Source organism: Vulpes vulpes, chromosome 12 (genome assembly GCF_048418805.1).
Source record: "Vulpes vulpes isolate BD-2025 chromosome 12, VulVul3, whole genome shotgun sequence".
Classification (NCBI taxonomy): domain Eukaryota; kingdom Metazoa; phylum Chordata; class Mammalia; order Carnivora; family Canidae; genus Vulpes; species Vulpes vulpes.
This window is the reverse complement of record NC_132791.1, coordinates 177,385,088-177,402,525: the sequence shown is the minus strand read 5'-3', so window position 1 is coordinate 177,402,525 and position 17,438 is coordinate 177,385,088. Positions and strand designations below refer to the sequence as shown.

Sequence of the window (17,438 nt, the reverse complement as noted above, 5' to 3'; positions counted from 1 at the left end):
AAAATTAGCGTGAGTCTAGGAATCTTCCTGATTTAACATGTCAACTGTACATATGCTCAGTCTTTATCTATGGTTCTCACCTGGGGGCATTTTCGTGCCTGTCCCTTTAGCCACTTAGAAATGCACTTATACCCAAAGAGGTGCCCACAGCGTAATGCTGAGAGGCGGTGATCCCCAGCATTGGTCCAGTGCTCCAAACATATTGTGCAAGTGTCCCCTTCTTCATCATCCATAGGAACAGAAGGTAGAAGGGGGTCCGTCTTCTGGGGAGACTGGGTGGAAACCAGAATATATTCACATTAGAGAAAATACAAAATCAGTTTTTACGAGGATGTACAGCTCTACCAAATCAATAAAACCATGCAAAAAACAACACAATCTTAATGGAAAACACTGTGGAAAAACCCCAACACCTCCAAATCACTTGTTATTCTTTGTAAAATGCACCTGGTTAAATGTTTCATACAAGCCATAGAAATATATACTTCCCTTTGATCTTATGAAATTCTTGGGATTTTTTTTTCATTCAAACGAAGAAAAGGAGCTATCTTTACAAAGACATAAAAAAATAAAACAAATCTAGCAGTTACCTGGATAATGAACAACAAGGAAGAGTGGGTTTGTTATATATTCAAAATTAGGTTCATAATCAAGTCGTTATAAAATACTTGAAAAGAAAATACGTAAAAGAAACCCAGAAAAGCAAAGAAAGGGTATTAACAGTGAACTCACAAAAAATTATAAATGGTTCATAAGTGCTCACTTATAACTAAAAAATGCAAATTAAAGTAAGAGACCATTTATTAGACAGTATAGACTGATGTCTGATGACACCAAGCAATGCTGAAGGTTAAGGAACAGATAGGAATGCTTCTATATTGTTGCTACAGGTAAGAAAGTGACACAAATTTTCCAAAGGGCAATCTGACATTCCCTATCAAAACTAAATATATCTGTCCTCTCACAGAGCAATCTCTCTGCTAGAAATATATCCCATGAATAGTCACAAATACTTGCAAGACAACTGCACAAAGATGCTTAGTGCAGCTTGATTTGTACCAGGAAAACAAATTAGAAAGGAAGGAAAGCAGAAAAGAAGGAAGAAAAAAAAAAAACACACACAAAAAAAAAAAAAAAAAAAAAAAGAAGAACAAGTATAGTGTACACAACAAAGTAAGAGTTAACTAAAAACTTATTTATATGATTGAACCTATGTAGTGATTAATAAGAAAGATTCAACTTGGGCAGCCCGGGTGTCTCAGCGGTTTGGCGCCACCTTCAGTCCAGGGCGTGATCCTGGTAGACCCAGGATGGAGTCCCACATCAGGCTCCCTGCATGGAAGCCTGCTTCTCCCTCTGCCTGTGTCTCTGCCTCTCTCTGTGTCTCTCATGAGTAAATAAATAAAATCTTAAAAAAAAAAAAAAAAAAAAAAAAAGACAGATTCAACTTTATGTACTGATAACAAAGGTATAATATGATTCCTTTTGTGTAAATTTGTACATTTATGTGCACAAATTTACATGCACACAAAATTTTTCAGGAAGAAAAAAACAAGAGAGGCCTTATAGAAATACATCAAAAGTAGGTCAATGTTTTGAGAGTGGCCGAGTCCACAGGTGATGTAAATAAACTCTCATATTAAGGATTATCACGTGTTATCTTTGTAAATAAAAGCTGTGTAACACATAGCAATTGTATTTTGCCAGGTATTTCAGAAACTGCATTCATATCCACTATCTTAATCAAAACCTAACTGCTAGGTAGGCAGGACCAGTTATCCTCAATCTATCCCTGCCTTTCTAAACCTATGAGGAGTGGCCACATGAATGAGTAAACTGGATTGGACTTCCCCTGACCTCCTGCCTACATAAGTCTGTAAGCTTCCATTTCAGCCTGCAGCCTCTTCTTTATTTTTTTAAAAAGATTTTATTTATTTATTCATGAGAGACACACAGAGAGGCAGAAACACAGGCAGAGGGAGAAGCAGGCTCCACGCAGGGAGCCCAATGTGGGACTCGATCCTGGGACCAGGATCATGCCCCCAGCCAAAGGCGTGCTAAACCGCTAAGCCACTGGGGCTGCCAGCAGCCTCTTCTTTAAATGCAAATCCAAACATTTCATTTAAAAGGATGCTCATATTACCTGTTTGGGGAAGGTCTCTCCTCCACTGATACAGGTAACTTCTTGCTGTGCTGAGGAACCTCCTACTTGCTCTGCCAAGTCATTTCCAGAAACGATAAGACAGGCAATGCACAAAAAAAGACAGAAGTCAGGTATGAGAGGCTAGCAGGAGGGCCTACGTAACCCCAGTTTTCCATTTCTAATTGGTAATATTGCTGTAAATTTCCCCTAGTAACAGTGGATTTATTTTTAACATATTTTGGATTTTTTCATCAAATATACATAAAAGTAGACAGAACAGTACAAGTACACAAGTACTCATCACGTAATTTCAACAAAATCAATATTCCACCAATCTTTTCCTAAGCCCCCGCCCCCGTTATTTTCTTTTGTAATGCTTAATAACAAACTCTAAAATGTAGTTTCACTTATAAAAATTTTTGTAATACTAACTGATAAAGATTTCTTTTTTACATGAACACTATTGTTATCATACCAAACGAGTGACAATAACAATAATCCCTTAATACTGTCTGATGTCCACCCAGTTCATATTCAAAATTTCCCAGTTGTCTTCAAGTTGCTCTGTACAGGGCATTTCTAGCCGTCAGAATCTAAGCAAGACGAACTTGATGAACTTCATTGTTGCACCCGTTTTCATTTTCACCCCTTCCTTGTCATTGATTTGTTGGAGGGTGTCTGGTCACTTGTCTTATGAAATGCCCTGTATCTCAGACTGGACTGACTGCTCCTTGAAGTATTGCTCACTCATTTGTTCTATCACCTCTATTTCCTATAGACGGGCAGTTAAATCTGGGGGCTTCAGTGGATTCAATTGTTTTTTGGCAAGAAGGACAGCAAGAATACTTCTTTGGCTGTATGCTCCTGCATGCTGCATGTCAGGAGGCTCATACTGGGTTCTGGTGGTGTCAGTTTCACCCCTGAACTATCAGGTTCCTTATCAACCTTTTAAAACCTCCACTAAAGGTCAAGGAGGTGATTTTTAATCATTTTGCTTTAGAAGGTTCAAAGGATCCCATCACAGGCCAGTGGGAGCCCCTTTAAACTGTTAAAACAAACAAACAAAAAAACCAACAAAACCTACAAAAACGTGTATCCTCAGTATTCAGTTCAGTGAATTCTCACAAACTGAACTATAAACCAGAACATCACCAAAACCCCCAAGAGTGCCTTTTATACCTTATGTCCTCCTTACTTTTGGGGAGTACAGCAGAGATGATTTGCACCCACCAAAGGTGACTACCTTACTAAATTATAGCACCATCTATTGACTTTTGCCTGTTTTTGCAAATAAACAGCATTTCAGAGCTATCCACTTTTTTGTATCTGCTAATTTTACTCTACATTTGGGTAATATTCTTTCCTACTAACATGGGGTTGTGGTTCACTTATTTTCACTGCTGTATAGTGTTTTATTGTGTACCTATATAACATTTATCCATTCTATTGCTGATGGGTACTTGGGTCGTTTTGAGGTCTTTTGCCATTACAAATAATGATGTTACATTCTTGTACATTTCTATTGAATACGTATATTCCTTTCTTTGGTTACATGCCTAGTAGTAGAATTGCTGAGCTGTAGGCTTTATATGTACAGAGGAGTCTGTAAGGATACCATCTGGATGTCTGTACCAATTTACAGTGTATGAGAGGTCTGACTGCTTTATATTCGTTCTAATACTTGATATTTTCAGTCTTGAATTCTAGCTCTACTAGTGGATGCATATTATTACCAAACTGTGGTTTTAATTTGTAGTTCTTTGATGACGGATGAAGTCTTCTTGTTATGTATTTAGTGGCCATTTGACTACTCTCCTTTGGAAGTACCTTTTCAAATCTTGTGCCAATTTTTCTGTTAAGGCTGTAGAAGTTATTTACATATTGTAGATTATAAGTCCTTTTTCAGATATATTATGTTTCCTTCAGTCAATGGATTCCCATTTCACTCTTCTAATGATGTCTGTTGATGAATGGGCAGCAATAGTACTTCTAAGTGCTATGGATATTTCTTTTTCTTTTCTTTTGAAATTTGATTTTTAAGTAATCTCTACACCCAACATGGGGGTCAAACTTACAACCCTGAGATCAGGAGTTGCATGCTCCACTGACTGAGCCAGTTAGGCACCCTTTGGATATTTCTGATTGCATATAAGGTCTGGTGATATCAGCCCAGCCCCTCAATTAAAGGGAATCCCATCAACCTTTCTTTTTTTTCTTTTTCTTTTCTTTTTTTAAATTTTTATTTATTTATGATAGTCACACAGAGAGAGAGAGAGAGAGAGGCAGAGACACAGGCAGAGGGAGAAGCAGGCTCCATGCACCAGGAGCCCGACGTGGGATTCGATCCTGGGTCTCCAGGATCGCACCCTGGGCCAAAGGCAGGCGCTAAACCGCTGCGCCACCCAGGGATCCCCGATCAACCTTTCAACCTAATGGTTTTAGGATCTACTTTGCCTACATACATAATTTCATTACATGCATGAAATTATATGACTTTTTTCTATCAATCTTGCTCCAATATTAATCAGCTGGGAGTTTTCATTTAAAAAAACTTCCGTTGGGGCAGGTGAGAGGAATGAATAGGCAGAGCAAAGAGAATTTTTAGGGCAGTGAAAATACCCTATATAATGATGGATAGTTCATTATACATTTATTCAAATCCATAATATATATAACCCAAAGGTGAACACTAAGGTAAACTACGGACCTTGAGTGAATATTCTGTGTAATAAATGCACCATTCTGGTGAGTGATGCTGATAATGAAGAGGCAATGCATGTGTAGAGACAGGGGTATATAGGAAATCTCTGGACCTTCCTCTCAGTCTTGTTGTGAACCTCAAACTACTCTCAAAAAATAAAGTCTTAACAAAAAAAAAAACCCTCCTTCATCAACTATTTGGTTTTCCTGAATACAGTTCACACAGGAAAAACAGAATAAATATTTAATTTACCAGTTTTCAGAGTAATGATTAAGGCTCTAATAGGATGTTGATAAATGAGATTTTAAAAAAGTACATGATTATGAATTTATAGATTTTCCACAGATTTGATGTATTATTTCAATGTAGATTTCAATCCATAATTGAAGAGTACATTCATTATTTGTTTTGAAGTTTAAATTGTCCCATTTTAGGCCACTAGGAGCCCTTTCAAGGTTGCTCCTATACCTATAGACATGATGACGCTCTGAGAGATGGCTTCCTTGCTTTCTAACACAATCAAGTGCTGTAGGCTCGCCTTGTTTGTCTCCTATCCTAAGCTTGGAAAGTCATTTCTCCAAGAAGTCCTGGTTCCTTTCAATGGGAAAAGATCACAATCTAGGGTATCAGAGGGTAAGCAGGGCATATGCTCTAGGGGTCTCTGCCCACTACTGCTAAATAAAGTTCTACTTGCAAAATATATATTATACTAGAACTTCACAAGTAGCAGACTAGACAGGGTACTGAATTTACAAAACTTTTCTTTTAAATAAAGAATCTACTTCCTTCTTGGATGTCAAAGAAAATCCAAGAGGATAGAAAATGCCATTACAAAGTGACCAGTGCACTGGGTCACAAATCACACTAAATTTCAAGTTAGGGCAAATCCTGTACATACATATTATGGCCAAGGAGGCTACATAAAGCAGAATCTAGGACATGTGGGCGGAAAAGGTAAAGTATCAAAACACAAGCCTAGTGTTTCCAGCTTTCTGGAGGCTAAGCTTCCTGGATGTTAGCCTTGTGAATAAAACACCCACCTTCCTTTTTTTTTTTTTTTTAAGATTTTATTTATTTATTCATGAGACACACAGAGAGAGAGAGAGAGAGAGAGAGAGAGAGAGAGAGGCAGAGACACAGGCAGAAGGAGAAGCAGGTCCCATGCAGGGAATCAGACATGGGACTCGATCCTGGATCCCCAGGATCAGGCCTTGGGCTGATGGCGGTGCTAAACCGCTGAGCCACCCAGGCTGCTCAAACACTCACCTTCTAAAACAGCAGCTCTAGTCTCCTCTGCCTGGGCAACAACTTCTTCAAACTCTGTGGAGCTATCGCTGTCAGAATTGGAATTACTTGAGACCTGCAAGTCTTCAGAAACAGGATTTCTGGTCTCTGAATCATGGGTGGTGGTTGGCAAATGAGGCTGGGTCCGGCTCACTTGAAAGTAGGCATCCAATGGTGCTCTGGACCTATATATAAGCAGAGTAAAAACAGAATTACAGCACAATGGACCATCATCACAAGAAAAATCCACAGCAATCTGAAGGTAAATCCTAGTTATTTCAACCCAACTCCAGACTGTTGAATGTTGCCTTTGAAAACTGATGCAGAAATAGCACTTTTAGGCGGATGTTGGCTGGCCTGGACATTCTCTTTTCCACTCAATTATGACATTAGCCACACTGGAGGTTGACTCTTGCTAAAAGCAAATTCTACTTTACTGGCTTCTGGCTATGTGTCGATATCTTTTAAAGGACGTAATGCAGCAATCTGTCTACTGGTATTATTATGTGGTTGAAAGAGAATGGACGAGAAGAAAAAGAGCTCTGTTGATCAAATATAAAATACAGCCTCACAGGATTCTGCTGCTGTAACAATGCAAGACCAAGGTCTTCTAGGGCAAAAATGAAGTCTGCCTTCAGTCATCATTGCTTTACCTCTTATTTTATTTATTTTTTATTTTTAAAGATTATTTATTTATTTATTCATAAAGACACACACACAGAGAGGGACAGAGACACAGGCAGAGGGAGAAGCAGGCACTATGCAGAGAGCCTGATGTGGAACTCGATCCAGGGTCTCCAGGATCATGCCCTAGGCTGCAGGCGGCGCTAAACCGCTGCGCCACCGGGGCTGCCCTTTACCTCTTATTTTAAAACACTATTTTTCTTTTTATGTTTAAATAACGTCACATTAAGGTTAAAAACAGCATGATATCAAAAACTACCTCAAGATGAGAAGAGCTGGGAGCAGTTTTAACACTTCAGTCTCTTCTGGCTGGCTGAGTTTTAACCACACCCATTACCTTTCCACAGTTTCTCTCACATCCAAGCTAATCAACCACACCCTACTTCTGGTACAGAATGACAATATTAACAACCAAAAAGGTGGGACAGCTTGGGTGGCTCAGCGGTTTAGCGGTTTATTTATTCTCTCGAATAAATAAATAAAATCTTAAAACAAAACAAAACAGGTGTTGTATACTTTAGAACATACTTCCTAATTAAGAATTACAAAATAGGGCAGCCCGGGTGGCTCAGCAGTTTAGCACCGCCTTCAGCCCAGGGCGTGATCCTGGAGACCCTGGATCGAGTCCCACATCGGGTTCCTGCATGGATCCTGCTTCTCCCTCTGTGTGTATCTCATGAAAAAAATAAATAAAATAGTAAAAAAAAAAAAAAAAAAAAAAGAATTACAAAATATTGGGATCCCTGGGTGGCTCAGTGATTTAGTGCCTGCCTTATTTTTCCATTATTGCCTTCTTTTGTATTACTTTCAAGTGCACCATTTTAATTTTCACTTTTTACTACATATCTTTATAGTTCCATTCCCTCCTCACTTTTGCTGATTTTATGTCCATCAACACAGGTTCATAGTTTTTTTTTTTTTTAAAGATTTTATTTATTTATTTTGAGAGAAAGCAAGCATGAGCAGGGGGGAGGGGCAGAGGGAGAAGCAGACTCCCTGTTGAACAGGGAGCCCCATGAGGGACTGGATCCAGGACCCTGGGATCATGACCTGAGCTGAAGGCAGACACTTAACCAACTGAGCCATTCAGGCACCCCTAAAAACTTTTTATTTTAAAATAAAACAAAGATAGGGGCACCTAGCAGGCAGAACCATCCAGGTACCCTACAGTTATTTCTTTATGCTGCTTTTTCTAAATTAGAAAGAAAAAAAAATTATAAATTAAAAACCCATGTGTATTTTCTATCATATTTATTTATGTAGTTATCTTTGTTAGTGCTCTTTATTTCTTCATGTGGATTCAATTTATGTCTGGTGTTTTTTTTTTGGGGGGGGGTTGTTCTTTAAGGACTCTAGTAATTCTTGTAGGGTAGGTTTCCTCTAAAGAAATTCTGGGTTGTGTGTTTTTTTTTTTTTTTTAAATCCTAGAATGCCTCATTGTTCCTTCATATTTGAGGGATAGTTCTGCATGACACAGAATTCTTACCTTTTTTTTTATTATTACTCTGAACAGGTTGGGGGCACCTGGGTGATTGAGTGTCTGACTCTTGATTTTGGTTCAGGTCATGCTCTCAGGGTCATGAGTTAGAGCCCTGCATCTGGCTCCATGCTGGGTGTGGAGCCTGCTTAAGATTACCTCTCTCCCTCTGCCCTTCCCCATCCCCAAACACAAGTGCTCTCTTTCAGCAAACAAACCAAACAAACCTCTGAACAGGCCATTCAAATGCATTCTGACCTGTGTGTGTATGTTGGGGCAAACCTTCAGGAACCAGCCAGACAAGCGACAATACTTCTTGATTGTGCAGAGCCCCAAGATCAGCCAGGATTGAGAAGTTAGTGCCTTCTTAGCTCTTTCCTGGGCATGAGCACAGCTGTACACGGCCCTAGACATGTATGCAGCCTTCTAGATTTCCAAGAATATGTCAGAGCTTTTCAATACTCCATGAAGATCTCATTTCTCAGCTTTTCCTTTTAAGTGTTTTAGTTTAGTTTTCCCCCGTGGTTATGCACCACCTCAGGCAGCCTGAGGAAAAGGCTTTCAGCTTTTTAGACTGGGCAGAGTGCTAAGTCAGAAAGAACTCTGTAAGTGGGATCCTTCCAGGAAACCAAAGAAAGAGAATTCTCTGGGAATGAAGCTTTGAAGGAGCTCGAATCCCAATCTACTCCCTCTAAGTGGCTGTCAGGCAATTGGTTTTCACAGTTACCATCGAGGTGGAGAACGATATGGGAACAGGGAATGCCTGAAGCTTACTGTTCTGATGTTCAGCTGTTTTTTTTTTTTTTTTAACATTTATTCCCTGAATTACTTTAAGCATTTACTTAATTTCCAGACTCTGATAAATTTTCCTCTTTTTTTTGGAGGTCTTTATTTTTTTGATGTCAGGTTTTCTTTTTTTAAAAAATGCTAATAAGTTTACCAGCTAATTTCGGCAACTGTGTGCTAATAACAGCTATAACTACCAAGACAACAAGCACATAAGAACAGTATCTCCTAAGGTCATTTTAATCAAATGAAATCCAGACTAAAGTTAAGCCATTCATTAGGCTACTAGATGCATAATGAGCATGCTGCATAGAAACTGGTTAATAATTAAGTGGTTAAAAGAACCCCACTAATTAACATTACTTTAATATAGCAAAAGGCATTTCCAAGGTCAGGTGGGGACAAAGGAAAGAGGAACTATCATCATTAGGAGACAGTGCTAGGTTTTCTCTCTGGGAGTGCAACCCTGACAACAAGAGATCCTCCTCTTTGCCTGCACTCATCATCTCTGAATTAAATAATAGTATAATGAGTTCTTGCCCCTTGCTTACCCTCAGTAGTCCTACATTCCATAAGCTCCATGAGAACAGGTACCCTTATCTGTCCTGTTCACAATATATCTCCAGGCAAAGTCCAGTCTCTCACATAGTGGAATATTAGAAATTTTTGATGAATGAGTGACGCTGACAGCCAGAATCAAGCAGCCTCAAACAAAGAAACAGGAAAGGTGTTTGTGATCTTGGCTGAGAAGCTGTTTGGAAAAATATCTCATTACTCAGCTTCCCCCAACTTTGGCTTCTCAGTGGAGTCTGAGGCAAAAGCTGCTCCCCCTGGCCCAGGCTCTCAACACCTGACCCAGAAAGGGTCTGTCAGGTGAGTAAGTGCCAAACACCACAATGAAGAATTCACGTTAAGAAATTCAGTAGGCCGGGATCCCTGGGTGGCGCAGTGGTTTGGCACCTGCCTTTGGCCCAGGGCGCGATCCAGGAGACCCGGGATCAAATCCCACGTCGGGCTCCCGGGGCATGGAGCCTGCTTCTCCCTCTGCCTGTGTCTCTGCCTCTCTCTCTCTCTCTCTCTGTGTAACTATCATAAATAAATAAAGAAAAAATTAAAAAAAAAAAAAAAGAAAAAGAAATTCAGTAGGTGTAATGCCTGGGTGGCTCGGTGGTTTAGCGCCGCCTTTGGCCCGGGCATGATCCTGGAGTCCTGGGATCAAGTCCCGTGTCGGGCTCCCTGCATGGAGCCTGCTTCTCCCTCTGCCTGTGTCTCTGCCTCTCTCTCTGTGTCTCTCATGAATAAATGAATAAAATCTTAAAAAAAAAAAAAAAAAAGCAATCGGTACTAGGAAAAGCTCCTGTTTTTATGTGAATTTAGTGTGGAATTTGCTTACAACACAGTATTTACGGGGAAAAAAGTTTTAAGGCCACATTTATCTGGCTCCAGAATCCATGTTTTCTTCATTGAACCACACAATCTCTAGCCCTTTAGGCTTATTCCTTTGGTAGAGACAAATACAACTGACAAATAGCTCAACTGATATCCTTTCACATCTAAATTCTGTAATTTAGATTAAGAATCTAGACCAGTCCCTGAGCACAGATTCTATATGCATCAAGCAATTTTCTGATTAGAGTCTAGCTTCTAGACTAGACTCTAATCAGAAATTTTAGGAGAATCATGCTGCCCATACCAGAAAGAGACTTTGATCCCTGTGGCACTTCTAGTTTTCTCTGTAAACTGGCAACTGGTTTTTAAGTGTTACACCCCTATGAGTGGGTTCCCAAGTCTCCCACAGAAGTAATCAACTCCACTCCGACTCCCCTTTCCCTATGGGTGAGTATATGAACAACCAAGGCTGAGGAATACGGTGAGGTCTCTTGGCAGTCAGCCAGTTCCTGGGGCCATCACTCTCAACCCTCAGCCCACACACTTTGAAAGGGTTCCCAAACTGCTACAGGGTGCCTTGACCTAGGACACAAACATGAAATCTTATTCTGCCTTCATAATCAGAGGGAATGATGCCTTAAAATAACAGTAACATGCCCTTGAAACTCTTATCAACACATGACTAAGCACATCATCCCTGAGAGGTCACATCCAGAACTGACCAGGCTAGAGACTAGATCCAGAGGAAAAGCAGCACCATCTCCCTCCTCCATTCAGCAATCAGCAGAATCCATGGAAAAGGATGCTGAATCGAGGATCAGAAGGCACAATCCCAATTCCAGAGCTACCCTAGTCAGAACACAAATTATTCTATTGGCTTTCTTATTTCCAAGACATAGTCAATAGATGGCCTAATTACTGCTTTTTAGTATTGTCTCATTATTTTCATAATGTTAAGAAAACAAATGGATGTGACTGAAGTGTCCTCTATCTGCCTGCACAGAAAATGAGTCAGATTCAGGTTCCCTTATCAACTTGACCTTGACCTTGAACAAAACGCTTTCTCAGGGTCCAATTTCCTTTGCATATAAAATGAACATGGTGTTAAATCTCTTAAAACATTATGAAAACATTTAGGAGGCCAAATGTGAAATAACGTATTTTAAATAAAGCAGGATGAAGTTAAAAAACAGGCAAGGCATAGCTGGTGGTTATAAAAATAACCATGTCAAGACCTGATATAGCTAAGCTCTTTGAGAGGAAAGTTCAAATGAAAAACTATGAAAAAAAGTTATTTTCAACTCTGCAACACCTTCTGAGATGAGGAGGGCTGGAATGTTTCCCCACTTAGTCAGATAAGCCCTAAATTAATACACATTTTACTTTTCCCAAGGCTTCTCTAAGTCCAGCCTGCCGGTCTTCCAAAGTCTACTGCACCAAAGTCTACTGCATCGTTACAAGGAATGCCAATGAACTATGGAACCTGAGTAACTGGAGTGTGGACTTTTAAGTCAAAATATACTTTTTTCATATGCAAATGATCTGAAGAAGTGCCAGCCCCTATAGAAACCGTTGCTAATAAACTACCACCTAGTTTTCAAAGCACATCAGGGTAAATTATCCCTCAATGACTTTGTGAGTAAATAAGGCAAGCACTTTTATTTTCACCTGACTTGTGAGGAATTGGGAGTTCAGAAAGGCCACCTAACTTGCCAAAAGTCATAGTGCCACACCTTGGCAGCACTGGGCTCATAGTCCCAATCTGGCACGAATCCCAAGATTTTTTTTTAAAAGATTTATTTATTTACTTATGATAGACACACGGAGGGGGGGGGGCAGGCAGAGACACAGGAGGAAGGAGAAGCAGGCTCCATGCTGGGACTCGATCCCAGGATCCCACCCTGGGCCAAAGGCAGGCGCCAAACCGCTGAGCCACCGAGGAATCCCGAATCCCAAGATTTTTAACGTTATTTTTACCTGGTACTGTCTGTCCTCTGTGACCCTGTAGTTCTTGACCTGCGTGAAGATCCTCTCATCCTTCTGGATCTCACTGGTCCCACGTTATGGTCTGATGGAGGTCTCAGGAATTCCAGCATGCCATGAAGTCTCTGCAGCCCACTGATGAAGCTGTTCATCGAATCCAATGAAGACACTTGGACAGGGTGGTTAACACGAGATCGCTGACTATGCTCCTCCGAAGCTCCTGGATTAATGCTCTCCACACGATCTTCTCCCAACAGCTCCCCTTCCTCTGTCAGGCCAACAGACCCGTGTGGAGCAGGCTGGAGCAGGTCCAGCCCCACCTGGCTGCTGGCCTCTCCATCAGGAGCAGGCTGGGGCAGGGGTGGTCCCCCTTGGCTGCTGACCACTTCTGCAGGTAGAGGCTGGAGCACGGGTGGTCCCTCTTGGCTGATGACCACTTCTGCAGGTAGAGGCTGGAGCACGGGTGGTCCCTCTAGGCTGATGACCACTTCAGCAGGAACAGGCTGTTCTGCAACATGATGGTCTAACTGCCCATGAAGGTTATATTCCATTGCTTCGTGAGCCATCACTGGGGAAGTAACATTCATAAAAAGTATCAGTAAAATAGATAAAACATGCTATGTCCATGATATAATTATATCTAAGTCTTCTAGAACTTCTGCTTAAGGGATCCCTGGGTGGCGCAGCGGTTTGGCGCCTGCTTTTGGCCCAGGGCGCGATCCTGGAGACCCGGGATCGAATCCCACGTCGGGCTCCCAGTGCATGGAGCCTGCTTCTCCCTCTGCCTGTCTCTCTCTCTCTCTCTCTGTGACTATCATAAATAAATAAAAATTAAAAAAAAAAAGATTTAGAACTTCTGCTTAAGATCATTCTTGGGACATCTGGATGGCTCAGTGGTTGAGCATCTGCCTTTGACTCAGGGCGTGATCCAAGATCCTGGGATCAAGTTCCGCATCAGGCTCCCTGCGAGGAGCCTGCTTCTCCCTCTGCCTGTGTCTCTGCCTCTCTCTCTCTCTCTCACGAATAAATAAATAAAATCTTAAAAAAAAATCATTCTTGACAAAACTGAGAATCTTAAAATAAATAATTAAAGCCTCCTCTTTAAGTCAGAAGTGTTTGGTAATCAGTAACTTTTTTCTCCATAACAAGTACTTATAACTAGTTTTCCAGTTTGCCCTTTGAAAACATAAAGGCATGTGATCATAGCACTATCTTCTAAAACAGAAAGATCTATGAAATAATAAGACTGAACTTCTGTGTTTGAAAGGAATTTCCCAGACCTCTAGCAGCTTTTTATTGTGACCCAATCACAGATATTCACTAAAACAAATGCATATAATACTGTATTTTATTTTTAAAGATTTATTTATTTATTTATGATAGAGAGAGAGAGAAAGAGGGGCAGAGACACAGGAGCACAGGAGGAGGGAAAAGCAGGCTCCATGCCAGGAGCCCGACATGGGACTCGATCCTGGGACTCCAGGATCGCGCCCTGGGCCAAAGGCAGGTGCCAAACTGCTAAGCCACCCAGGGATCCCCCTGTATTTGATTTTAGTAGGCAATATTTAATTTCACAGCACCAAGTTACAAAGGATAGAGAAAGGACACTTTTACAGTTGCAAAATTAACTCAATACTAACTCAAAATTGAAATTTACCCAATTTGTCCAAAAAGGCTGACCAAACTTTATTTGCTCTGTCCTTTTATTTTTGTCTCCCATCTCTAATGCTATTTGTTAGCCCATTTAATAAATACTTATCAAGGGCCTGGCATATCCCTTTCATTATTTGTTTCTTGTCTCTAATTCCATTATGTTAATCCATTCAAGAAATATTTATTAAATACCTGTTAAGTAGTCAGATACTCTACAGAGGTGATGACAGGATAAAGCTGTGTAACAGATTTTACATTCTAGCATATGGGAGAATAAATAAATAAATGTGGGGACGCCTGGGTGGCTCAGCGGTTTAGCGTCTGCCTTTGGCCTAGGGCATGATCCTGGGGTCCTGGGATGGAGTCCCTCATCAGGCTCCCTGCATGGAGCCTGCTTCTCCCTCTGCCTAAATCTCTGCCTCTCTCTCTGTACTTTCATAAACAAACAAACCTTTTAAATAAAAAGAAAGAAAGAAAGAAAGAAAGAAAGAAAGAAAGAAAGAAAGAAAGAAAGAAAGAAAGAAAGAAAGAGGTTATATACCCTGCTATTTGTCTTGGGGAGTAGGCGTCAAGGAGTACCATTTTAATAGTAAAAGCCCAGTGGTTGTTATATATGGTTTAGCCACTCAAACTGAGCTCCCAATCAGCTTTTTAGGGGAGAGAGGGGCTCCCTCCTTTAAAACAAATAGCCAAGGATCAACTGACATTTGAGCAAAGCCTCCAATATGAGAGAAAGAGACCAAAGCAGACAAACAGAAGAAACTTGGAAGGGAAAACAATGCAAGAAAAACTGTAAAAAACCAAAAACACAAACCCAAACACAGAACAAAAACTCCCCCAAACTTACGAAGAAAAGAATGCCAGGGAGAAAAAGGACAAATTAGAAAACAAGAAAGAGCTCTTGGAAATGAAACATGACAGTCAAAATAAAATATTTACTAGAAAGATTTGAAGATAAAGGAACTCTTCCAGAAAGCAGAGTAAGAGACAGTTGAAAAAAGGCAGTAATAAAATTAAAATGTGGGACTTTTGACGACCTGAACTCCCAGAAAGTGAACTCAGAAAGTCGAGAAGAAAGTAAAACAAAGCCTTTGGTCAAGATGGAACCATAAGCTCTCTTCCCATTAAAAATTCCAACACAGAAAAAAAAAAAAAAAAAAAAAAATCCAACACAGTAAATTTTCTCCAAAATTACATCAAACAGAAAAAAGCAGGTTATATAAAGGAATCTGCTATAATCCCATTCTTAGGACACTAAGAAACATGCAAAACCATGCTATTAACTGGACTTATAAATACACAAGAGTAGTACAAAACAAGCATGAAAAATAGATTCTGGAGGAGAGTTCAGAGATACACATGGGGCTTCAACTACATATACTTTTTTTTTTAAAGGATGCAATTACATAATTACAGCAAAAGATCAAGGCCAAGATTTGTTGGATCTAGATGTTGAGTGCACAGGTCTTTTTTTTTTTTTTTTTTTTTTAATTATTCTCTACACTTTTCACATGGTTAAATATTAGAAAGGAAATTTCTTCCCATCATCTGTCAGTTCTGACTAGAACAGTAAGGCAGAGAGCCGATCTCGAGCAGCCTCGGCCTTGACCTCCTCGCGCCAAACAAGCGCGGTCTTCTCCGCGGGCAGCGAGAGTGGCCGCCCCAACAGTAACCTCCCACGGCGTCACCTTTCCAGGCTTTGTTACTCAGATCGACGTGCGCAACAGGCGGGACGACGGCCGCCAATCAACCGGCTAAGGCCCGCCCCCGCCCCCCAACACCCCGTCGAGCCCACTCGGTTCAAATCCTCCCCACCCACCCCCCGGCGCGTACCACCCGCGGCACCTTGGGCGGGTTGCCCGGCCGCTCTGTGCATCTTGTTGGCTTCTAAAACCGGGATAATAAGAGTATTGACGCCACAGTGTCGCTGGGAGGTGAAGCTGGGTGACAGAGCGGGTTCCTCGGTGAACCGGAAAGCAGCGCAAGGAATGGGCGCTCAAGCTCCGAGCGCTGGGACTTGAAGAGTGGGAGGCCGGGCTCCCCCGAGCGCGGCCGGCGGCGGCCTTACCCCCCACCTCGGGCGCCTCCCCGAGCAAGCCCGAGAGAGCTCGGGTTCGGGCGCCTCGGGCCCGACGGTTGGGCAACCCGGAGCCGAACCTCCCCAGGCCGCCGGGGTCCGTGCCCGCGCGCGGCTCCGCCCGTGGGGCGTCCTCAGACCCCGCAACCACGAGTCCCGCCCGGGAAGCTACTCTGGAGCCAGAGGCCCAAGGCCCCGACGGAGGCAAGCGCCCATCTTACCTGGGGCTGGGAGGACGCTGCGGGGCTTGCCAAATCGCCGCAGTGGCGGCCGCGTTGAAACAGCTCCCCCGGACCCGGGCCAACAGCCACTTCCTGAGCATCTCAAGCGGCCCGCCTGAGTCGCGGGCGGGGCCTGCTCCTATTGGGCAGCAGTCCTGGACGGCGGCCAATAGCCTCTCTTCTTCTTCTCTTGGTCGCCGCTCCCTGAGAAAGAGGCTCTCTCATTGGCTGGCCCTTCGTAAATTGACGTGTGACGGGGTCTCGGACGATTGGTAGAACCCTGCGTCAGTCACCTGGTGCCCAGCCCACAAGGAGGAAAGCGGAACCAGGGTTTCACCACTCTTTATTTGAACTTTCTGGCGGGAGAAAGTTGTAAGGATAAGATCTTTCGGGAGCCTGCGGCGTGGGACCATCGCGTTCTTGTATATCCTCTCCACACGTTGAAGAGCTCATGCAAAACAACTGAACTACGGCATGTCTTTAATCCCCAAAACCATTGCAATAAATTGCCTGCTACTATAAACTATCGTCACGTGACTTAACAGCAAACATTTTTGAGGAATCTCACTGAAAGTCGAAATCCCACTTCCAGGAAGACCTAGAAAATATAAATCTCAGGCAGAGACTGCACATTGCCAACATTTTATTTACTCAGCTGTCAATTTTCGGTGGAATTGATGGCAGAGGAGGGCATAAATAATTGAAAGTCATGGATAATTCAATTATTTTCTCTTCTGAAACTGCCACTAGAGTCGGTATTAGCATTTTTATTTTTTTTCTTCCTTTCTTGCCATCTAAGGAACCTGCTACTAAGCCCTGGCGTGTATAATATGAGGAGAAACGAAACTTTCTTCTGTACACAAACATGTATGTTATAGAATGAAAAACGTCTGCACTCTTATATAAATCCTGCATGTTCAGTGGAGAAAAATTAAAGGGTACAGAGAAGCAAAATAGAAAAATCGTCTCTATCCAGAGAAGTCATCAACTTAAAGTTTTGTTTAAAATCTTCATCTATCTGAATCTATTTCAATATAGGT

At 41.8% G+C, this 17,438-nt stretch overlaps 1 protein-coding gene across 1 annotated transcript in view; it reads right to left on the bottom strand.

Moving 5' to 3' along the window:
• RFWD3 (ring finger and WD repeat domain 3) overlaps window positions 1–16,520 on the bottom strand; it is a 34,356-nt gene extending 17,836 nt beyond the window's left edge. Inside the window, exons 1-5 of the mRNA XM_025993043.2 lie at window positions 16,399–16,520; window positions 12,442–13,015; window positions 6,111–6,313; window positions 2,144–2,214; window positions 81–272 (exon numbers count right to left, since the gene is read on the bottom strand). Coding sequence (XP_025848828.2) covers window positions 81–272; window positions 2,144–2,214; window positions 6,111–6,313; window positions 12,442–13,013 — 1,038 coding nt within the window. The 5' untranslated portion in view covers window positions 13,014–13,015; window positions 16,399–16,520. The remainder of the gene's footprint in view (window positions 1–80; window positions 273–2,143; window positions 2,215–6,110; window positions 6,314–12,441; window positions 13,016–16,398) is intronic.
• Between the last annotated feature and the right edge of the window lie 918 nt (window positions 16,521–17,438).